Below are 23,980 nucleotides of genomic sequence, written 5' to 3' on the forward strand. Positions count from 1 at the left end.
ATCCTTTGGGCCCTGCTCATCTGTGGCTCTCTCTGGACAACTGGTTTTCCACAAAAGGTAGTGCTTTAGGTTGCCCACAGTGAGTGCAAAGAGACAGGCACTTAGAAATAAAATCTACTCTAATAATTACTTTTGTTGAGGCCCCTTCTCCTCCATTTTTGTCTTTTCCATCTCACACCTGTAGGAAATTCTGCATCTGAGAGGAAGTCAGGACTGCACAGGACTTAACAGACTTTAATGCCCCTGTGTACCATGGGGCACGTGGAAGTGCACCTGTCTGGTGGCTATTACTGATGGAAAACCAGCCTTCATTGTAAACACACACTTGACAGAACACCTGACCTTCCTTTTCTTGGCAAGAAATTGTCTTGCCTCAAGTATAAATACATTCTTTAGAAATACATAAATGCATAACTTAAAACCTGCTTTGACACAGACAGGACTCACAAGGAAAGAAAACCACGCTGCAACCCAGGGGAGAGCTTGTAGATTCACACAGTTCTATCTGGGTCCCTCGTTTAAACCTTGTGTCCCTCCCACAAGCGCGATGAGAGTCAGCAGTTCCAGCTGGGTTCTGAGGCCGTGCTGCTGCCGCTGCACAGGTCTGTAGTGTGTCTTAACACCTTTAATGCTGCGAGGTCTGCTCTCAGGCAAAGCCAAATCTGCAGAAAACATCAGCCCGAGCCCTTGGGTTTTGCCTGGAAATGTTATGACTTGTCGTGGCTGGTGGAGGACAGGGCCCCCTGGCAATGAGTCCTTGCTGAACCCACCGCTCCCCCAGGACAGGGGTTATTCCCAGCAGGCTTCGGGCTCTGCACACTGCAGGGCACAGGCGGGAGAAACCTTTCCAAAAAAGCAGCCTTGGCCTCATTTGGACAGGGCAACCGCTGAGGCTGGAAGGCAGCTGATGGATTCTGATCTATTCAGCACTGGAATAACTGTTGCCTCTATAAAAAAGCAGTTGCCGAGGCTGGGCTCAGGGGTAGTCCTGCCCTGGGCCAGCCTGCAGCAGCGCCGAGCAGAGGCCGTTCAGGTCACTCTCATCGTTCTCCTCCGGCTCGGTGCTGGAGTTGGAGGGGTCACTGCTGGGCAAGCTGTGGCCAGAGCCTGTCCTCAGAGACGCTTGTCCCTTCAGGTCCGTGCCCAGCACCGACCCATCCCGGAGGCAGACGCTGCCTGCGTGGGCAGGAGTTCTCAGGTAGTTTGGCTGGGAGCAATTGCTCTGGCTGAAAAACTGCCCCAGCAGAGATTTCTGGAGGGTTGTTCGCAGGCTTTCACAAGTCCTCTGCTTTGTGCTCAGCTGGGTGTAATGCAAATCCAACTGCAGGACCACATCTGTCTGCAAGGGGAGAGAAAAGGACACAAAGTGAATCGGAGACGAAGACCTGAAGCAGAGCTTTTTCGCTGTTGCTGCTGTCAGCAAAAATGAGACTTGGCTGGCTGTTTGCAGGCTCACAGCCCCATGTTGTGGCAGGACTGAGCAGCGCTACTGCCAGAGAAAACGAACTGTTACACATGCTCATGATGTTTGTGGGCCTGAGCCATAGTTTCTGGATTTCAAGATTTCTTCTGAAATCAGGCCATCTCACTTGGGACCTCATCAGCCCCCTCCAGGCACTGTCACCAGGAGCAGCATCCCCAGGACATTGGTGAAGGAGAGCAGGAGGGGACTGCACCTAGGCAAGGTGCACCCACCTAGGACTGCACCCACTTGAGGAAGCCGCGACATCCATCTGGGCCACGGCATGGGACTGCCGCACATGAGAAAAAAGTGTGCAAGGGAAGGGATATGAACCACTTAAATAAAACACACATCGCCCAGCAAAAGCCAACAGGTTTAAACAGCAGTGCTCCACAGGGATCCATTCACAGTCTAGCACTATGGTGAAGAAATCAGTAAATAACCGTATTCATGGCAGCCAAATCCCTGAACGTGAACCCCTAGCGTGGGACTGTGCCTGGGATGCCTGGCTGTACAAAGTAGGGAGATGTATAATGGAGCAAGAAGAAGATTTTGGCAGGCAACGTAAGGTCCAAGACTTGCATCTGCACTTAAAAGCAGTGCTGAATGCTTGGGAAGGGTTCAGAAAAGAGCTCCAGGAACAATCAAGGACTGAAAGAGCTGCCATATGCTGAGGCACATCACGCACTCAGCAAACGGATCTCGTTGTAGGCAGATCCAGGCAGCAGCTTGAGAGCAGCACTCGGTGTGAGCCTGCATGGAGCAGAGCAGAGAAGCAGCTGGCAAGGTCCCCTGGCTGCGTGTTAGAGAGGAAAGAAAAAATCAAATGAGGAATAAGGTGCACACTGCTATTTGGGGAGAGAGAATCTGCTGGAGGACACAAGCCAGGGGACTAGCAATTTTGCCTCTCTCATGGTCTTTAAATACTCTGAGAAACTTCTGAAGTGTGCCAAGCTTGGATCAGGCTTGGTAATGTCACCCTGATGGCAGAGGATAAACCTCGCTGCTCGAGATCCTGGCCAGCTCATGAGCTCATCTCTCAGGCACACAGCCTAGCAAGTCATCCTTAATCTGAACTTTTTGGGCTAGTCTGGTCTCTGCTAGGCTGACACAGGCAAAGAACAGCTCCCTGGCCTGGCAGCATGGAAGGACAGAGTGAACCAAGAGAAAGACGCTGGTGTTTGTGCCTTTGAGATCAACGAGCTCCTCTAACAGTGATCTGGATGTTCCACTGACACAAGTACGCTGGGCATCGTCCGCAGGGAGTCCTGATACACACGGAGGGGCACATCCAGATCAAGCCAGTGGGGATGGGGAACACCAGTTATGTGAGGCTGCAGGAGAACTGCAGAGACTTACCTGAATTTTCTGTAGTCCACAAAGCCGGAAGACGCAGTCCAGCTCCTCCCGCTTGTACACAGAGGTGAGCAGAGACTCTACATGGTCTGGGCGGCTCTCTTTTAGGACAGCCACATCCACCATCTCCTGGGTCAGGGAAACAAGAGGAAATGCAAGGAAATTTCAGCATGAGCCCAGGCATGGACATGCAACTGCCCGTCAGACTGCTGCTCCTCTGCACACAGCAGTGCCCGTGGCTGGCCTGTGCACTTGACAGTGTGGCTGGTGGAAATGCCCTACTACATTGTGCAAGCAACAGAAATACAGAGATTTTACACACCTGCCTTGTGCATATCAATGGGAAGACCTAGCTGAACATCCCCTGAGGGCATCTACCAGGGAAAGTGTTCTTTAATGGGATTTCCAGCAGAGTAGATAGCAGGAACAGCCAGCATCACAACCACCTGTAGCATAAGAGGTGTGTCGAGGAGGGAACAAGTTTTCTGAGGGTATAGCTGGAGGAAGCTCTGAGCTGTGCCAGGTGCCGAGTTAGCCCCCTGCCATCTACATCTGTCAATTCTCGTTGAATTACTCAAACTTACCCAAAACTGCCCTGTCTCTATGAGATTTTCTTCAGTAATGATGTCATGGTCTTGGAGGCACTAATAGCACAAGAAGGGAATAAGGGATGAAATAGCATCTTGCTTTGGATCTGACCCCTCTAGGATGGGTGACAACCCACAATCCACCAGCCTCTTCCAGGAGAGGGTGCTTCCCTCTGCCAGCTGGCTCGAGCAGCTGCCACAGCCTGATCCTGCCACCTTGGCTTGGCCAACACTAGATGTGCCAGCCCAGCTTTGGCCACGGGAGCTGAGCAGCCTGAGCAGGGTCACCGCAGCCACATGAAACGCCTGTGGCAAGTGAGGTGGGTTCTGCCCTTGAAACCTTTCTCACTGTTGGCAGGAGAAGTTGTGCTGGGCATGCTGATGGAGGAGGCTGTGAGGACACTGCGGGGAGACAGAGGTTAAAGAAGCCCTTGGAGCTCTTCTAGCCTCTACAGACCTTCCCCAAACCACTGCCTGCAAGTAGCCAAAGCAATTTGTTTCTGGCCAGGAGAATATTGGGGGTAGAAGCTAAAATGTTGGATCCCAAATGCTGACTGGGATCTGCAGGCATCAGGGTCACCCCTGCTTGCAAGGCTGGCAGAACACGAACAAACACCATCGCTGATCCAGGAGGTCCACTGGAGGCAGGCTGAAGAAATACCATTTATCTTTGCACAAATCAAAGCCAATTCCCCTCTCCACACTTGGCAACTCATTACTGGAAAGATAAACTGGAGGGAGCTTAGGGAAGATTAGGGCACTGAACAGTGCTGACAGAACAGGAGATGGGAGTGCCAACGAAGGAAGGACCCAGCTCCCAGGGGGATGGAGCAGCTGTCCTGCTCAGGGACCCTTCTCCTGCTTCCTTACGCCAGCCTGAACTGTGCCCCAAATAGGAGACAGGACGCAATGCATCGCAGATGAACACTGACCTCTCCTGCCCTGACTCATCACATCAGGTACCTGCTCCTGCCCCCCCCCGACGCCATCACTGCCCAGCAGCCAGGTTAAACTAAACCTGGAGATCAGAGAGACACAAAGCAGGTCAGCCTGGATGCCATCAATGCAGGGCTTCGGCAGGAGGACTGCAAAAAGGAGCAGAGTGGCCCTACTGCATCCAGCCAGATCCATCCTCCAGCACATGCTTAAGGACAGGACACCCATGCCACCAGTCCTGCCCAGCAGCCTGCCCTGAGCCTCCTGCGACAGGACTAGTCCTCTTCCCCATATCTAATGATGCCATAGCGCTCTCCTCCAGCCTTCTCCATAGCTGCCTCATTGCTATTGCCACACGTGGCTCTTGACTTCTGCAGTCCTGCCTTCCCCCGGTGCATCCCCACTCCTGCAGCCTCTCCAGAGCGGCTCCTCCAAGGACCTATCGGGGCCGGGGTTGGGCTACCTTCCCTTTTGTCTCCTTGCTGGCACAGATGTGCTCTGGACCAGATGACCTCCAAGTGCTTGCTTGCAATTGTGTTAGCAGCCTCTGCAGGCACCGCCAATCTTCAGCGATTAACATCACACTTGGTGTCCTGGTTTGAGGTAAAACAGAACCAATTTTCTTTTTGGTAATTTTACTTTTCAGCTAAGCCTCTTATAACTAACTGAACTCTCTGAAATCAATGGCATATTTTTCCAATGGTATCCACGTCCAGAATGATAAGACCTGATTGTTTATAGTCAATGCCAAGGAATGGTGTGTAGGGAGGCTCTTGCTTATACTTATTGCTGTAACAACCAAGGCCAGCTCACTTCATTATGTGCCCCCGCCAGAGTGTGGGAAGTGGAAAAGCACAGAGGGGTCACGACTGTGGGGAGGAGGGGACAGGAGAGGTGACCCCAAACTGACCAACAGGGTATTCCATCCCATCTGCCCCATGCTCAGTATAAAACCTGAGGGATCAAAGGGTCAGCTCTTTCTTCAGTGGCTGGCATCCAAGGAGGACTCACCCTATTTATCTGCCTGTTCCTGAATCCAGATCTGGAATCCAGTCCCTGTCCATCACTGAGTCCAGTCTGACTTCTCCAGGACTTCTCCAGTGCCTGCTGGTGACATCATCCAGGGACCTTGATATGTTTTTTTATATATTGTACATATTTCATTAATTTTCTTAATATTTTCATTACTTTAGTTTCTTTTTTTAAACTCATAAGTCTCTTTTCTCTCCTCATCCTGCTCTCCCTGAAGGGAGATGTTCTTCCTCCTCTGAAGGGGAGAGAAGTAAAAGAGGCATCTGTCCTTTGTTTCAGTGGCTGGCCTGGCCCAAACCATGCCAGTTGGGTTAACACTAGCAGGGCAGGGATGCTCAGGCCTGTGCTAATGCACTGGATCCCTCCCAAATGCCTCTTTGTTGCTCTGCAATTTTGAGCCCCTTGAGGTTGGGCTGCCCTTTTTTTCAGCCTGAGGAATACCTGGTGTGCTACAGACAAGACCAGCACAAACATAAGATTATTCCATCACAAGTTAAACCACAGCTCATGAAAAGCCAAGAAGCATCAGGAAGTTTGCGTGGGGTGAACCACACAACCTCCCTGGAGGAAGCCAGTCCAAGTGTTGAACATCCAAAGCAGATGTGCCATTTCTCTCTGGCACAGACTTGGGACCATCCCAAAGCAAAGGAGCAAATGCTCAACACGGTGGGGAAATGGCCAAAGTGCCTTCAGCCTCCACACAGGGAGGATCTCCCAGCAGCTTGAGAGATTAATTAACTGACTGTATTATTCAATGATTTTGGATTCGACAGCCAGCCACATGCTGCCAACCTGCTTCTGCACATGAGGCTGAGCCCATGTCCTGTTCCTGAGGTCAGGACCCTCACCTCTGGGGTATGGACCAAAGGCATCATGTGGCCCAACCAACACCAATTTGGTGACATGTCACACCTCACAGAAGCATGTCCAGATACTCTAAGGGATCCACATGGGTGCTGGTTCTGTAACACTCTTAGGAAAAACCCCTCCCAGACATTCACACTTTTTACTGTGAAAATGTCCACTCTGGATCTTCCTTACTGCAATTCAAACCATGACTTACTTCCATGTTGGAAACAAATATTTATATATTTGAAGGTCCCCTAACTGTCAATTTTTGCTTTTATTGCCTAAATCACAATTCTCTTGCTCTTTCCTTTTATTACTTTGGATGCACTTTAGTTGGCACATTTTTTTCTATGGACCCAGAACTGGACCCAGTGCTCCAGCCTCAGCAACAGCAAGGAGAGCCAGAGAGGATCCCCCACAAATCTCAGAGCTCTTGTTTACAACCTTGGCACAGCTTTCTGCCCTGCTTTTGTTGCACCAGCTGCTGTGGACTTCAACCAGAACTGGTACCCTAGTCATTTCCTATCCCATGCTTACACTACTGCTTGTTCCTGCCCACATGCAGGAACCTGCATCTGCTGAGTAACAGCCTTGCCCTCAGATCGCATCTCCAGTTTATGCAAATCTTTCCAAAAATCTAACCCTGCCTTTTAGCACCTTGAAGAGACACCCAGTGTTACGGCATCGGTGTATTTAATAAACGCATGCTACGGTGCATCACTGAGGTCATTAGAAAATAGAAAACTTTCCCACAGCCCTGGCTTTCCAAAAGAAAGCACATGTTCAATCACCCTCAGAGTAAGAAAGTTGTCTCTTATTTTAAATAGAATTTCCTGTGTTTCCATTTGTGCCCATGGCCTCTGGTCCTGCCACTGGGCAGAGAGAAGAGCCTGGCTCTGTCCTCTTTGTACACTCCCTGCAGGTGTTTATATAGACTGGTGAGATCCTCTTGAGCCTTCTCTTCTCCAGGCTGAACAATCCCAAGTCTCTCAGCCTTCTCTCACAGGGGAGATGCTTCAGCCCCTTCATCATCTTTGTGGACTCTCCAGTATGTCTATGTCTCCCATGTACTGGGGAGCCCAGAACTGGACACAGTACTCCAGGTGTCGCTTCACCAGTGCTGAGTGAAGGGCATGGATCACCTCCGTCAACCTGCTGGCAACATCCCTAATGCAGCCCAGGATCCATTTGCCTTCTTTACTGTGCAGGCACAGGCAGTGGTCAGCTTGGCGTCTACCAGGACCCCCAGGGCCTTTTCTGTCAAGTTGGTTTCCAGCCTGTTGACCCACAGCTGTGCCTGTACATGTTGACCTTCTCAGATGCAGGAGTTTGCACCTCCCCTTGTTGAACTTCATGAGATTCCTGTTGGCCCATTTTTCCAGCCTGTCCATGTCCCTCTGGATGTCAGCACAACCCTCTGGTGCATCAGCTGCTCCTCCCAGTTTTGTGTGAGCAGCAAACTTGCTGAGGATATGCTCTGCTCCATCACCCAGATCATTAATGATGATGTAAACCAGTACTGGCCCCAGTACTGAAGTCTGGGGCTCCCCCTTAGTGGCCTCCAGCTGGACTTCATGACACTGATCACAACCTTTTGAGCCTAGCAGTTGAGCCAGTTTTCAGTCCACTTCACCATCTACTTATCTAGTCTGTTATCTCAGCAGCTTCTCTGTGAGGATGTTACAGGAGAGTGTTGAAAGCCTGGCTAAATCAAGATAAACCATATCAACTGCCCTCCCCTCATCCACTGAGCTCATCGTTTCGATGCAGAAGGCTTTCAGGTTATCAGGCATGGCTTCCCCTTTGTAACCTCTGCTGACTGCTGCCAGCCATCTTCTTGTCCTTGCCGTGTTTGGAAACGGCTTCAGGGACTATTGGCTTCATCACCTTACCAGGGATCAAGGTGAGGTGGACCAGGCTGTAGCTACCCAGATCTTCACTCCTGCCCTCCTGGAGGGCAGGAGGGACACTGGCTTTCTTCCAGGCCTCAGGAAGACCACCATCAACTGATGAAGAGTGGCATTACAGTCTCATCGCCAGCTCTGTCACCTCTTGTGGATGCATCCCATCAGGTCACATGGACTTGTGTACATCCAGTTTGTTTAAGTGCTCCTTGACCTGGTCCTCCTCCACCACATGTAAGTCTTCCTTGCTCCAGACCTTCCCCCTGGTCTCAGGGGCCTGGGAGTCCTGAAGGCCAGTCTGACCAGTAAAGTCCAAGGTGAAGAAGGCATTAAGTACCTCAGCCTTTTCCATGCCATGGACCATTGTCCATGCCATTCCACCATGGACCCTGTCACATTTAGCAGTGGGGCCCATATTTTCACAGAAAAGTATCACAGAATCTTCATGGTTGGAAGGGACCTTTGAGATCATTGAGTCTAACCAACAAAAAAAACCACCCAAAAAAACCCCACACCCCACACCCACCCACAAACAGACGCAAACCAACAATCTCGGCCACTAGAGCATGCCCTGAAGTGCCCCATCTACACGCTTCTTAAATACCTCCAGGGATGGCGACTCCACCACCTCCCTGGGCAGGCTGTTCCAGTGCCTGACCACTCTCTCAGTAAAGTAATTCTTCCTCATATCTAATCTAAACCTCCCCTGCCCCAACTTCAGACCATTTCCTCTGGTCCTGTCGTTATTCCCTTGGGAGAAGAGGCCAACACCCACCTCTCTACACCCTCCTTTCAGGTAGTTGTAGAGGGCAATGAGGTCCCCCCTCAGCCTCCTCTTCTCCAAACTAAACATGCCCAGTTCCCTCAGCCTCTCCTCCTATGACTTGTTCTCTAGACCTCTCACCAGCTTGGTGGCTCTCCTCTGGACACGCTCCAGCAGCTCAGTGTCCTTCCTGTAGTGAGGGGCCCAGAACTGAACACAGCACTCGAGGTGAGGCCTCACCAGTGCCCAGTACAGAGGCACCATCACTGCCCTACTCCTGCTGGCCACGCTATTCCTGACACAGGCCAGGATGCCGTTGGCCTTCTTGGCCACCTGAGCACACTGCTGGCTCGTGTTAAGCTGGCTGTCCACCAACACCCCCAGGTCCTTTTCTGCTGGGCAGCTTTCCAGCCACTCTTCCCCAAGCCCGTAGCGTTGCCAGGGGTTGTTGTGACTGAAATGCAGGACCCGGCACTTGGCCTTATTAAACCTCAGCCCATTGGCTTTGGCCCATCGATCCAATCTGTCCAGGTCCCTCTGTAGAGCCTGCCGAACCTCAAGCAGGTCAGCACTCCCACCTAGCTTGGTGTCATCTGCAAACTTACTGAGGGTGCACTCAATCCCCTTATCCAGATCATCAATAAAGACATTAAACAAGACTGGCCCCAAAACTGAGCCCTGAGGGACACCACTGGTGACCGGCCGCCAACTGGATTTCACCCCATTAATTACAACTCTCTGGGCACGGCCATCCAGCCAGTTTTTTACCCAGTGAAGAGTACACATGTCTATGCCATGATTCGCCAGCTTCTCCAGGAGAACGCTGTGGGGGACGGTGTCAAAGGCCTTACCAAAGTCCAGGTAGACAACATCCACAGCCTTCCCCGCATCGAGAAGGCGGATCACATGGTCACAGAAAGAGATCAAGTTGGTTAAGCAGGACCTCTCTTTCATAAACCCATGCTGGCTGGCCCTGATCCCTCGGCTGCCCTGCACTTGCCGTGAGAGCTCACTCAAGATGATCTTCTCCACGATCTTTCCCGGTACCGAGGTCAGACTGACAGGCCTATGGTTTCCCGGATCCTCCTTCCGGCCCTTCTTGTAGATGGGTGTCACGTTAGCCACCCTTCAGTCATCTGGTGCCTCTCCTGTTGACCAGGATTGTTGATAGATGATGGAGAGAGGCTTGGTGAGCTCTCCTGCCAGCTCCCTGAGTACCCTTGGGTGAATCCCATCCGGCCCCATAGACTTATGCGTGTCCAGGTGCATAAGCAAATCATTAACTACTTCCTCCTGGATTACGGGGGGGTTGTTCTGCTCTCCATCCTCATCTTTCAGCCCAGGAGGCTGTACACCCTGGGGGTGCTGGTCCGACTATTGAAGACAGAGGCAAAGAAGGCATTAGTTATCTCAGCCTTCTCCTCGTCCTTGGTCGCAATGTTTCCCCCCGCATCCAGTAAGGGATGGAGACTCTCCCTGGCTCTTTTTTATTGTTGATGTATTTATAAAAACTTTTTTTGTTTTCCCTTATGTCAGTGGCCAAGTTGAGTTCCAGCTGGCCTTTTGCATTCCTAATTTTTTCTCTGTGTAACTTAACAAGATCTCTGTACTCCTCCTGAGTTGCCTGTCCCTTCATCCAAAGGTGGCAAACCCTCCTTTTTTCCCTAAGTCCCATCAAAAGCTCTTTGTTCAACCAGGCCGGCCATTTTCCCCGCCCTTTAATGTTGCGTCTCATGGGGACAGCCTGGTCCTGGGCCTTTAGGATTTCCTTCTTGAAGAGCGTCCAGCCCTCCCGGACCCCTTTGCCCTGCAGGATTATCTCCTTGATATTGAAATTGAAATTGAATTTTGCCCTGCAGGATTATCTCCTTGATATTGAAATTGAATCAAGGATTATCTCCTTGATATTGAATTGAAAACTTGACCATTTCATGATCACTAAGACCAAGACGGCCTCCGACCTCCACATCTCCCACTAGTCCTTCTTTGTTTGTGACAAGTATGGCTAGCGAGGCACCTCCCCTGGTAGGCTCTCCTACCAGTTGTGTCAGGAAGTTATCTTCCATACACTCGAGGAACCTCCTAGACTGCCTGCTCTCTGCTGTGTTATATTTCCAGCAGATATCCAGTAGGTTGAAGTCCCCAACCAGAACAAGGGCTGGCGATTGTGAGACTTCAGCCAGCCTCTTATAGAATACTTCATCTGCCTCTTCGTCCTGGTTGGGTGGTCTACAGCAGACTCCCAGCAATTTTCTCTTGCCTTCCCTTTGCCTCTGGTATGTTTGTAGAAGCTCTTCTTGTTCTCACCACATTCAGTTCCAGATGGGCTTTGACTTTCCTAACCCCACGCCTATCTGCTTGAACCACGTCTCTGTAGTCCTCCTACATCACCTGCCCGAGCTTCCACCTCTTGCACACCTCCTTTTCATGTGTCAGCTCAGTTAGCAGCCCCCAGCATGTCCATGTAGGCCTCCTGCTGCCTTTGCTTGACTCCCTGTTCATCAGGAGCCTTGAAAATCCATCAGCTCTCCTGGACCTCTCATATCTACAGGGCTGTGTCCCACAGGAACAGAGCTCTCCAGCCTGATGACCTTCAAGACATTCACCTGGGCAAGGAGCAATCTAATCTCGAGGGATCAATTAAAGCTCTTACATGTGAGATTCAAAGCTCCTTGGCTGAGAGCAGCTCGTTATCCACAAGTATCTGCACTCTGCTAAACTCCCAGCCTCAATAGTCTCCTGTGCCAATGACTTCCACAATCCAATTACAGTGCCTGCAGGCAAGTATTTCCTTCCATTAGTCTCCTTTATCATTTCTGGCTATATAAGAGTCAAGAAATGGAGAAAACGATGTTCTAAATTAGGTTTTCAGCCCTTTAGCCCATATAATTATGAATATAAATTCATAATTATTTATAAACATTTCCCCATGGTGGAATGCATTTTTTAATGAAGATGATGCCCAGGAATGGGCAAGGCCAGAGCTTTGGCTGGCCTAGTTTTAAATATTCTAAATAAATTGGAGAAAGAGGGTGACTGGAGAGGCCATTAGATCAAACAGTTCCAGATCAAGTGACTTGAAAAGAAGGAGATCCAACATAACAGTTTAAAAAAAGTAAGTGTTTAAACAGTACAGAGCAAAAAATGGGAACATGTTAACTCTCAGCATCATTCCTTTCGACATATGACCTCTTTCTCTGAAGACAGCACTTGTCAAGCAAAAACACAAGCCAGGCAAGATACAGTATGGGAGAGAATACTACCACTGGACAATTAAAGAAAAGGATTAATGCTAGAAAATGCCAATGTAATTATCTCTGGCAAGCCCTACAGCAAGCCCAGACTCTCTGCTTGTCATTTTATAGGTAGAATACAGCAAATGATGGGAAAACTACCATTTCCTCAACCAAACGGCTCCTGGGTTCATTCCCTAGGGTTTACAACATGCATCTCACGTCAAGCTTTTGTTGGGCTTCAACCTCCAGCTCCTGCATCTCAGCGATGCAAGGTTGGCTCGGATGGTCCCTCAGCTCCCCTCAGCATCCCTGAGGAGGGCTGGCATGGTGACACATGGCCAGCTCACCCCAATCCTGAAAGGAGCCGGGTGCCTTCCTGCAGACACCCCCACATCTCTCCGTGGTCCCACAGTGAGAGCAGGTGGCCTCGCTGAGGATGTCTAATATGGGGCAGATGAACTGCAATCTGATACAAGGATGTGCTGCCACATCAGCAGACACCACTGGAGGTCAGTGTGAGTTAGCAGTGCTGCGGAGCAGGACAGGAATGGGGATCCTACCACCATGGCTCTACTGGGGTCCATTTTTGGTCTCCCTAATCCCTCTTGAGACAGCTCCAGATGCAGGAGCAAGTGTCTGGGTCCCCCTTTCCCCACAATCGCTGATGTGGGGTGGATGCACACAAACATGCACACACACACGATTTTCATGCATGGTCAGGGAGCTCACGAGGGGAAGCGATGCTCCGGCTTGGTAACAGGCAGGATCAGGCTCCAAATCTCCTGCTGGATGCACCACTCTGCATCAGTGACCACAACGTGCTTAGGGGCAGCATCCCTTTGCGAGCAACAAGGGCTGAAAAATCCACCACAGGCACGCTATGCTTCAGCAAAAGGACTACAGAAAATAAGGAAGATGATTAGTGAAAAGGATCAGCAAATTAAATCCTTAGAGGTGGCATGGAGACCACCAGAAAAGACCATGCTGGGCACGTGGTCTGTTAGGAAAGGTGGGAGAAGGGGTGCAAGGAAGCTGGTATGGCTCAACTGGGAACAAGTACAGAAGGATATATTACTGTATGAAGATCTATTAGCACAGCGTCATTCAAAAAGCCAAATCTGCTTCCAAACTCAGAAATCAGAAAGGCTCTTCATCTGAGTCAGATTTAAGGCAATGATTTCATCAGGCAGGCCAGAAATCGGTCCGAGGAGTAACTGGTTAAAGGCATCACAACTGGCACAAAATCTATTTTGCACTGCATTAGGAGCAGGGCAGGCAGCCTGCGGGGCACTCATAGATGAAAGGAACACTCAAAGAGGTATTTGCAGAGAGGATTATTTGCATCGGAGTCAGTGGAGAAGGGGATCCCTTTCCATGTGGGTTGTTTTCCAGCCCTTGGGACCCTTCGGGCTCACAGTAACCCCCTCCCTCTCTGCCCCAGGGGAAGAAACCCAGTGGGAATTGAGGGGAAGGGGATCGGCACCTCTGCTGGAGGACTCACGGTGGGTCGGCAGAGCAAGAGATGGGCATCAGTGATGTGGGCTGGGGGTGGCTGCAGCTTGGCGCACACGTACATCATGTTGGAGAAGAGTCGGTGGAAGCAGAGCTCCACCTGCACCCCACAGGGGAAGGACACTATTTTGCTCAGCGGCTCTGTAAGGGAAAGCCCACTGGGGTCAGCACCTGGTGGTCCTTGGCTCCTCAGGGGGTCCCACCAACACCCCCCTGCAGACTAGTGTCCCTGAGGGGCACGGGGACCCCCAGCCCTCTCCTCCCCCCCACCCAGTAGCCCTCCTCGCGTCCTGCTTGGCTCACCGTGACTGCGTCCCCAGTGCTTGGCAGCAGCTCCCAAGGGGAAGATCGGGTCTGTAAGGGACCGAGCTTCCTTCAGAGTGTGTTTGATCTCCATCACCTGCTTCCCAGTGACCAAGGGATCCCGGCCAATGTCTAGGGGAGAGAGTTTGGAGGCACAAGGGTCTCTCCAGGTTCCTTATTTATCATTCCCTCATTTATTTATTCCTTATTTATCATTTCAGACCCTATGTGAACATCTTACAGCTGCCAGGTTATTAAAAGCTCGCATGGGTCATGGCCTGCAATTTGTTTTTTAGGGAAGGGGATCAGAGGCGCTGATCCTCACTCTCACCCTTGCTGGGATGGCTGGGCTGGGGTGGCCACTTGGTTCCTGCCAATATCTCTTCTCACCCCTGCCACTGAAGTGGTTCCTAGCTTGGGTTAAAAGTACTCCTTTACCTTCTAACACATCCTCCAGCATGTGTGTAACCTTCTTCTCCTGCAGAATATGCTTCTTCAGATATTTCATGAAGATCCCAGAGCTGAACTCCCCATCCTGCAACTCATAGGCTTCTGCATCTTCACTCCTGCAAGAGTAAGGACTCATCCTCACATTTCCACAACGGGCACAAAGCCCTGGGGGCGAGTCAGGGCTTGTTGACTCCATCTAGACTCTGCTGGCTGAGTTTGAGTTTGCTCCTCACACAACGGAGCAAAGTGCTCGGTTTTGCCACAGGAGAGGGTGGGAAGGGCATGGGATGGGAAAAAGCAGTGGAGGGGACAGGAGAGAAGAGCACAGCCTCTTTTGCCAGCCTAGGTGGGTGACAGCTGTTGAAAAGCCAGTGGAACTGGCACTGGAGCAGCATGCAATGCTCATCCTCATCTCAAAAGGCTTCAGGTGACATGCTCATGGCACACGTGCCTTGGGAATCAGGGACAGGCATGGAAGGACAGATTCCAGGAGCTGATGCCACCTTCACACGTAACTTGTAACTGATGCACAGGCTGCCACTAGCAATGTCAGGAGGAAGAAGTGTCTGAATGGGAAATGCTAGAGATGGAAGGTGAGAGCCAGAAGAAACATGAGCAAAGCTTTCTCTCAAGCCTCCAGAGGCAGCACGCATGAGGGGATGCGAGGAGATACAGCTGTGCCAGCATTTGGTCCTGTGTCACGGTGCAGACACAGCAAAGTGCACTTACGTGGCATAGCCGTAAATGGTATTGCCCCAGGGCTCCAGCGGCTGTACCTGGGAGAGGGCACACTCTGGGTTGTACCTGGAAGAGGAGATGAAGGCACAAATCAGTGTTGAGGACATGTGCCAACAGTGTCTGGACGGGACAGAGCCTGTGTGCTCCACCGAGACCATCTCCTATGGATGGCAGTAAGATCAACCATCCACCCACGTTACTCAGTCAACAACAGAGGCTAAAGCTGGGAGTTCTACAAAGAACCCAAACCACAGGAAAATGAGTGGATAAGGCCAGCTGTGACCTCTCTGCACTGGTGAGCTGATCCCTGCCCTGCGAGTGAGCCTGTAGCTGTGGGTGCAACCATATCTCCTCCCTCCTGAGGCTGGCTGGTGACAAATCCAGGCCGCAGCACTGTGTGGAGCACACAGGGTTCACTCAGAGGTGCACACATCGTATCGCTACAGCTCAGCTGCCTGTCCCAGGGGCCTGGGGTGCCCCACAGCTCGCTTCCAGCCCATGCACACACCTTCTGCCCTAGGACACCACAGCACACTATGGCTGATACATCTCCAGACCTCACTGAGAGATGGGATCAGGACACGCACCCAGGTCTTGAAACCCAAAACTGGTCCCGGCACCCTGGGCTAGATCCAGCTCAATGAGCATAGACTCTGTTATGTTCAAGCTCAGGTAGATCCAGGGTGACAGTCCTGGTTTCCACCAAAAAAGATATCATGGTTGCACTGAATGGCCAAGCCTTGCCCATCTGACCGCAGCCAGACTGAACTGCGCAGGGACCAGCTGCCTCCAGCTTACACCAGTGACTTGGAGCTGCACCCAGTCGCATGGGGATGAGAGCCAGGCACAGACGCGGCATTATTTGGTGCTACTCAGTTCCTCCTGGGGCTGAAGGTGGCATGCCAAGGAGAGCAGAAGGGATGGGTATATTGCAAGCAGCCAGCATATCACCTACTGCTGCTGGTGCAGTCTGGAGATGTTTAATGGCAGGATTCATCTGGCTTGTGTAAGTTTTCTAAAGATGATCAGAAGAGAAAATATGGAAAAGGAGATAAACTTCTAAATATGAACACTGAACAGAGAGATTTATCTGCCCCTCAGCTACTCCTAAATGAATGCAAAAATCTGTGATTCCAGGTCTGAGGAGAAATGAGACATGGGATCCCAAAATGAGATTCAGACCAAAACTGAGGTCCTGTTGTCCCCCTGCTGGGGACATCCACCCTAGGCTCTGCAGACATGAGTTGATGCAAACCTTTCGTGATGGCCCCAGTAGGCATCCACAGCTCCAGCAAGGCTGGAAAATTGTTCCTTTTCCAGCAAGCGGAAACACTGGGCATGGTGCCCTGCCCCAACAGAAGGTAAATTTCAGCAGGGGCTGGAACTTACAGGGACATTTCCAGGTGGTGACCGAACACAGGGACAGACCTGACAGCAGAGAAGGTGGCAGCGCTCCCTCCTGCTTCAGACCCCCCAAAAGTCTCATTATACAGCACATCTCACACAAGCCAGTGCTGATCTGCATCCCAGATAGGAGATGGTGTTCTTCTAACCTAAGCCGCACATTGTAGAAACCCACATAAAACAAGGAATTCCAGGAAGAGGCAATTGCATCCACCTGAAATCAGCACATAAATGTGCAAGGCTACACACAAGCTCCGTGTTCCTGGTTCCTCCTCTGCTGAAGCTGAACATCTGCTACCACTTGGCAAAGGAGGACGTGTTTCTCATCGCCTTGGCATTTTCTGATGCCGACATATGGGTGAAGAGATACTCGGGATGAGTATCTGAGTATCTCTTAGTGCAGACACAGCTCCTCCTGGTCTGTGCACAATTGAGTGAACCGTCAGCAGACTCGCAGCATCGCTCCAACCAAAAGGGCATTGGGAAAGGAGGTCCCAGGAGCTCTGTTTTAAGGATCGGTGTAAACACACGCAGCTATGAAATCCAAACTCTATGCTGAGCTGAAATAGTGACTTCTCAAGAAAAATGAGCTCAGGAGAGCTTCTACAGCAACCCCCTGCAAGCCTGGGGCGAAGATAACACCTACTGCGCTAAGTGCTGTGCTTGCTGTGGGAGAGAAGGAAAGAAGTATGAGATCTTGGGGCGGGAGAGAGAAAAAGAGCTGCACAATGTCACAGTAGATGTCACATCGCATCCTTTCCCAAAGACTCCACTAAGCACAGAAACCGCTGGTGATGCCGAGAAAGGAGAAATCAGCTCAAAAGCTATTTCATAGATCATCGCCATTTGTGTTAGCAATCCCCGTGCAGCCTCCACATCCCCACATTGCCCTCAGACAGGCTACCAGCAGCCCAGAGGCACACTAGCCTGTCTCCACCTGTGCATCTGCAATGACTGCTCCATCTTGGCTGCAAGCTGTCCCCTGCCCAGTATCATGCTGGGGAGAACAGCAAAGTGCTGCTGCGTGTGCTGGTGGAACTCGCTCTGCCCTCAGTGTCTGCAGCGAGCTGGAGGGAGGAAGGGGATGCCTCACTACAGGGCGATCAGGGCAGGTATCAAGGGACAGCAAGCTCCAGCAATGGTGGCGACTCAGAGCAGGATAAGTCCCAGCGCAGCCAGCTCATAAGCTATTCGAAGTGAGCATTCCTACCTCTGTAGCTAAAAGGCATCAAAGATTTAGTGTCTTTCCAGGGGCTGGCAGCTGCTTCAGGGCAGCGGTATCAAAATCCTTGTTGTCTTTCTGATTCTTAGTGCAGATACCACAGAAGGAAGAGGGAGACTTTCCTGCATTTGCCCTCCAGGTCTTTTCTGACCTGTAAATCTGCCTCAGGAGACCAAAATAAATGAAATAATGATGGCTTCTGCTGTAATAGTCTACCTACCTCTGCTGAAGATGGGCAAGTAGTAATTTTCTGCAGCCCATAAAGTGCAGGATGGAGATTTGCAGGCCAAGGGAGAATGATGGGCTTTTCACAGACAGAGGGAAAAAGCCAATCCCTGACCTGAGCAGTGGCCTGGGTCCCACTTCAGAAGCATTTAAGACCAGTAAAAACCAAGTAGCATGACTTTAAATAATTTCCCTATTATGTTGCACTCTTCTCCCTGAGATGCTAAGAAAAAAAGCAGCCAGGGAAATATGCACCATGAAAGTCTGAGGCCAGCAAGATGCTGATACAGCCTGCCAGGGGCGGGCAGTGCAGGGCAGGGGGTTGAAGCATAGAAAGACAAACCCTATGCTGAGTTTCAGCCAACAATTTATGCCAGGGCAGAGCCAGCCCTCTGCAGGCTTTAGGCAACTTGCCTGTGTTTGCCAGGCTTCTTCATCCTGAAAAATCAAGGGAAGATCTCTAGCCTCTTCTCTCCAGCAGATCTCAGGCAGCATCTGATGCTCTCTGCACCTAATATGTGACCAACTGGGCTTCCCAGAAGATCCTGCAAGATCTGGCAGTCTTGCTGATTTTATGACACAGCCCAATAAACTTTGACAGAGGCCTGGGCTCAGCAGCACAACGGGGGACGCGGCCCTGGTAACCCACAGGAACACCCCAGGTGGTTGTGTAGAGCTGCCGCTTCCCCCAACCTCTCAAACACCACACTCTGCCCACCCCAGGTACGGAAGGGGGAAGAGCACCCTACCATTTCCTGCAGGTGTCCAGCAGGATGAGGTTCAGGGCCGTCTGCTGCTGCTGCATCTTCTGGAGGATCCTCTGGACGCTGATGCAGTTCTCAGGGGCGTAGGGTTGTGGAGCGTCAACAGGGACCATGTAGTTCCTCCCCAAATGTTCGTATCCGTGACCGGCATAGTAGAAAACAGCTGGGAACAGGGAGAGGAAAGGGTGAGTCATGATGTGAACCTGCAGGTCTGTAACCAGCTCCCCACAGCCACATCCCATGACCTGTCCTGAAGAGATACTGGTGCAGAGCAGACCTAGACCAGTAGAACCTATGAAACTGGAGCTATGTTGACCTCATGGTTTTGACTTTTTTCAAATTCATTCCCATCAGCAGTTGGAAGCAGCCCCAAGAGGCTCTCCTGTACTTGTGGTTTCCAGCACCATTTGTCAGGAGAACCCAAAGTCACTGGGTTTACACATTTCCATAACCATTAGTGCTACAACACCCAAGCTTGGCATCTGCCAGGCTGAGCACCACCTTTGTTACAAGTTTAGTTCATCGTCACGTCTTTGGAAGAATACAACAACAGACATTTTACCATGAAGAAAAATACATTATCAGCCTTTTAAATGAGAACCTCCTCAGCTTTCTAGTTTTGGAGGAGAGACTGGCAATGGATTAGGTGATGGGAAACACTACAGCTTTCAAAGGCCTTCCTGTATTTATAAGCTGATGAAAAACAAGGTAGAAAGAGACGAGTTTTCCAGATGTCCAGAACAAGTGGACCATGTGCTTCAACAACCTGAGACCAGATGCCAGCCCTGTATGGTGGGAGAGGAGTCAAACTCACCCAGGTGTTGGTGGGAAGTCCAATACTCAACAAGAATTCAAGTTTTACTCTTAAGCACGTGAAACTTAATAATGGTTTCTGCTTTCACAAGAGATGGCAATGCGGGGCCATCCAGCCTGGAAAGCTAGCACTAAGGAGCTCGGCATGGCCCAGGCTGGTGCTTCTCTCTGACCCCTGTGCCCTGGGCTCTGATCCCCACGTGGGCTGTAGCTTCCTGAAAGGAAGCTGCATGGTGGCTGGCTACCCCTTTCCAGCGTGGGTACAACTGCTTGGGGGATGCTGGCACAACCCAACTCAGGGAGCTGAAATGGGTTAAAAATAGCCCTGTGAGGTGGCACAAACAGTTGCACTACTGCAATTGAGGGATAGTGAAGAGAGGTCAGAAATGGGAACAAGTGGCTAAAAGGCAAAGACAGGAGAAATTCTTCACTCAGATTTGCTGCCAAAGCCCACGCTCCATTGAGTAACCTCTGTTTTCCCTCTGCTGTTCCTGCCCCTGTAGTCTGTAGGACACTTGCTTTAATCTCTGATGCTGCAAGGGATGCAGTGAATGGGGTAAGAGCTGAAGGACTGAAAACATGATCTCATCATACAGGGGATGGAAAACATGATCTCATAGTAAAAAAGGCCTCAAGTAATCTTTGGTTTCTATTCGCCGGGGACAATGGAAAGTTACTCAAATGGCTGTTTTCACAGGTGCCCACAAGGTTTGGGTTCCTCTTCTTGGGCATCGCCAGCCAGAGACAGGGGACTCGGATTTGCAGAAGTTTTAGTCTTTCATAACTTGCAAATCAAAGCCACAAAAACCTCCCCTGAGACTATAAAAGAGTACAAAATATGAAACCTTCTGGAAAAATCAGTTGCAGGCACTTCAGGTTTGGCCCCTCAAGTCATTGTCCCCCTCCTGTACGTGAAAGGAAGGTGATGACATCTGTTACTAGGCAGCATCACTGACACTTGGAAAAAAACGAAATATTATCGAAAAGCCCACAAAGAATCATTTCATCATTAAGTCTTCTAACTTTTGAGGTCTTTTTGCGCACTCTGAATGCACTGCCAAGTGCTCCCTGCACTATATAAACCACACACTCGTGTTCAAATCAAAAAAGACAGGAGTTTCACATCCGCTGAGGAACTTTGCGAACCTCTCCTGGACTTAATCTCTCCTCCTGAACAGGAAAGTCAGCAATTTGCCTAGAGAAGGCAAGGGGTTTTTTATTCAGAGCTAACCTTGCAACTCTCTTCCCACATCTCGTGAGTTAAAACTGCTGATCAGAGACAAGCTTCCAACTGCCAAATTCAAAAAGGGAAGCTCCGGGCACTGCTTGTAATACAGGAAATGTCAACACGCAGCTTAATTAAGGCATGACAGCATATTCCTAGCATTTCACTTGCAACTTTCTGCTTTCATTGCAATTCTGACAATTTTTTGACTCGGGACTTTTTAGGACGCTCAAAATAACATCTGGGGGGATTCCTCGTTCACCTGAAGGTTGAATAATTAGACCATTCAGGGGACGTTTGGGGCCTTCAAAAACCCTCTGCAGCTTCTCTAAGAGGAGATCTGGAGGAAAAGTAGCCAGGTGAGCCACCACCTCCATACTGTGAATTAGAGAAGCCTCTGGATCACCTTGAACGTGCAGCTATACAACATCCTTGTGCCTGAAAACGAAGCCAGTTTTTGCTCTGGGCTTCAGAGAAGGTTCAATAATAAGGACAAAGTCCTGCATGGGGGCAGATAACCCCAAGCAGCGTTTTGGCTGGGCTAAGCAGCAAACCTAGAGTCATGGTGGACACCAGGCTGAAGATGAGCCAGCACTGACTGAGGATAGAGCTATGCTAGGAGATGCAGGATGGCCAGGGAAGCTGTCAGCACACTCCTTGGCCCTGAGCAGACCCCACTTAGATACTGTGTCCAGTTTTAGGGACCTCAGTTCAAGAGGAAGGTGGAGAAGGCAGAAAAAGCAGAGGGTGCCAAGATGTTGGGGCCCAGGGCCTGGGAGGAGAGAGGAAAGGAACTTGGCTGGGATGGTCTGGAGACCAGGAGATGAAGGGAGGCCTAAAAACAGCCTACAGTTCCTGGAGGGGCAGTTAGAGAGACAACAAAGCCCAACTCTCCTTGTTAGTGTGGACCATACAACATGAGGCAACAAGCACCAGCCCACTGAGGGTCATGTTTGACAGGAGGAAAGACTTCTCTGGAGGGTGGTGCAGCCCTGGGATGAGCAGGTGGAAAAGTAGGGGCTCCATGCCTGGAAGTGCTCAAGACCTGGTAAGGAGAGCCACAACCAACCCTGACCTTGTGTTGATGACTCCGAAGTCCCTTCCCACCATCCCCTGTAGGAGTGTAAATCACAGACAGGTCAGTAAGCACACACAAGGGAGGGCCAGCCACCCAGGGAGCCCCACAATAAGAAAGAGGAGGTCAGACACATCTTCTTCAGCTCTTATCAGCATCCTGAAACTAAACAAGCAAGAACAAGCACTGTGCTAAAACACATGGCTATGTTCTCTTTTCTGATCTGCAGAAAGATGCATGAATGCCTCAGCATCTCTGCTGCTGAAGTTAAGCTTCAGAAGACAGCCAGCCTCACCTCTTGGGCACGCTGTGTTACACCAGTCTCCCACTTCAGCCCAGTGATAGCCAGCCTTCTCCTCCCAGCTTCCCGCTTTGCTCCATACATCTATGCAAAGCTCTCCTGACTTCAGCTGAGGTGGTTGCTACACAGGAGATAGCACCCTCCAGGTTCCTTGAGCAAGAAAAAACAGGTGGAAGCTCCAGGATGCCTCTGTGCAGGTTCATCTCTGAGACACCCATGTGGATGGACAGGACCAACTATCACGGGCACCCTGGGCGTCTTTGTAGTTTTAACAGGCTGCCTAGCTTCTTGCTGGAGTTGCTGTCTCACAACTGTCTTCCCATGCGTATGAGTTACGTGAATCCTAAACCTCCTATGTTTATCCTGGAGCTAAAGCCTTGAAAAATTGACACATAGTGTTTAGGAGTTGTTAGCTTCTTCTACATGTGTATTTTTTTTAACAAGAAAAGTAATGTCAGTGATTTGCACTTCCCCTGATTCTTTTAATTTTATGTAGAAAACAGCTGAAGAAATGCTGGAAGATGCATCCCAGCTGGAGGCAGAGCACTTCAGATGGAGAGCCCCTGGGGCAACCAGCAGGCAGACTGACCCAGTGCCCCACCATTAAGTCTGGATACCACCAATTACAGCAAGAGTCCTCAGCTCAATCACACTGCTGGGCCCAGCCTGCGCTGGGGTTCACTGCCTCCAAATAATAGTAGACTACTCAGCTTAGAAAGCTGCAAAGAAAACCAACATCGGGAGCAGGCTATGCCTCGCAAACATCGAGGCTTATCAAGGTTCAGTAACTCAGCTGTGAATGTTTTCCCTGCCAGTGCACAAAATCAATTTTGCCAGGAAGGATCAGTGGCCACAAATGCAGAAAAGCACTAGAAGTTTAAATAAGGCATGACAGCATGAGAAGTTTGCTGTTTCCAAACCTTTTTTCTCTCCAATGCTTATAAAAACAAGGGAAGCACTGTGGACAAAATGCCATTTAGTCCTCAGGCACTATGGATAGAGGGTAGGAATGGCAGTGCCACGGGAATCACACAGCAGCTCCCCAGGGATGGCTCTGGCCTGGGAGAGGAGGTAAAGCCTGAGATGCAAGGGAATTTCAGAAAGCAACCACAAAAGGAAGATGTGAGTGAAGTCATAGAAATACGCTGTCATCAGATGACACGCTTGGCTGGAGTGGTGATAACCATGTACTGCCCATCCCCACCCGCTCAGCCTCCCCGACTGAGTCAGTGCTTCCTGCAACGAAGTGGCTTTGCAGCATTTCCCTTGTGGCCATTGCACAACCTCCAAACCTCACACTGAGTGCCGCCAGAATTGGCCTGTGTTGACTTTCCCTGCCTGAGTGCCCTGGTGTGCCATGCAGCTGGGAGGGCCGTGAAGATAAGCCTCACGCAAACATTTGGAAGCAAAAAAAACCCATCTGCCAGGTGTTTTTAGGGTATCCATCAGGCTGGGAGAACCTCAGAAACCCCAAAGAAGCCACTTTCACCACCAATTCTGAACACGTGCTTTAAGACCCACAGAATTTGCTGGTTGGTTTTGTGTTTGAGGACCACTCCCTGGTGAGGACGGCGTGAAATAAGCTCAAAGCACAACCTCAAAACCACCTGCAGCTGGGAATGCACTTCTCCAAAAAGGCTGTCGTCAGAGGCTCAAATTAGATCATCAGGAAAGAGAAACAAGGAAATTGTGGCCAGCTGTAACAGTCACAGCTCAAAAGGAGCTTGTCTCCTCACAAAGGCAAGTACTGGAGACAATTGACAGTCATCTCCTCAGTTTTTCTTCTAAGGAAAAATCAAAAGATTGTCTCCCATTTGCCATCA

At 50.5% G+C, this 23,980-nt stretch overlaps 1 protein-coding gene across 1 annotated transcript in view; it reads right to left on the reverse strand.

Moving 5' to 3' along the window:
• Positions 1-976: 976 nt before the first annotated feature.
• The window catches only part of LOC141470111 (mucosa-associated lymphoid tissue lymphoma translocation protein 1-like), a 34,918-nt gene continuing 11,914 nt past the window's right edge, over positions 977-23,980 (reverse strand). Inside the window, exons 9-15 of the mRNA XM_074156038.1 lie at positions 18,729-18,906; positions 15,120-15,194; positions 14,379-14,506; positions 13,941-14,072; positions 13,627-13,778; positions 2,822-2,947; positions 977-1,339 (exon numbers count right to left, since the gene is read on the reverse strand). Of these exons, the coding sequence (XP_074012139.1) occupies positions 977-1,339; positions 2,822-2,947; positions 13,627-13,778; positions 13,941-14,072; positions 14,379-14,506; positions 15,120-15,194; positions 18,729-18,906 (1,154 nt within the window). The remainder of the gene's footprint in view (positions 1,340-2,821; positions 2,948-13,626; positions 13,779-13,940; positions 14,073-14,378; positions 14,507-15,119; positions 15,195-18,728; positions 18,907-23,980) is intronic.

The sequence above is a fragment of the Numenius arquata genome, chromosome 11, assembly GCF_964106895.1.
Source record: "Numenius arquata chromosome 11, bNumArq3.hap1.1, whole genome shotgun sequence".
NCBI classification, from domain to species: Eukaryota; Metazoa; Chordata; class Aves; order Charadriiformes; family Scolopacidae; genus Numenius; species Numenius arquata.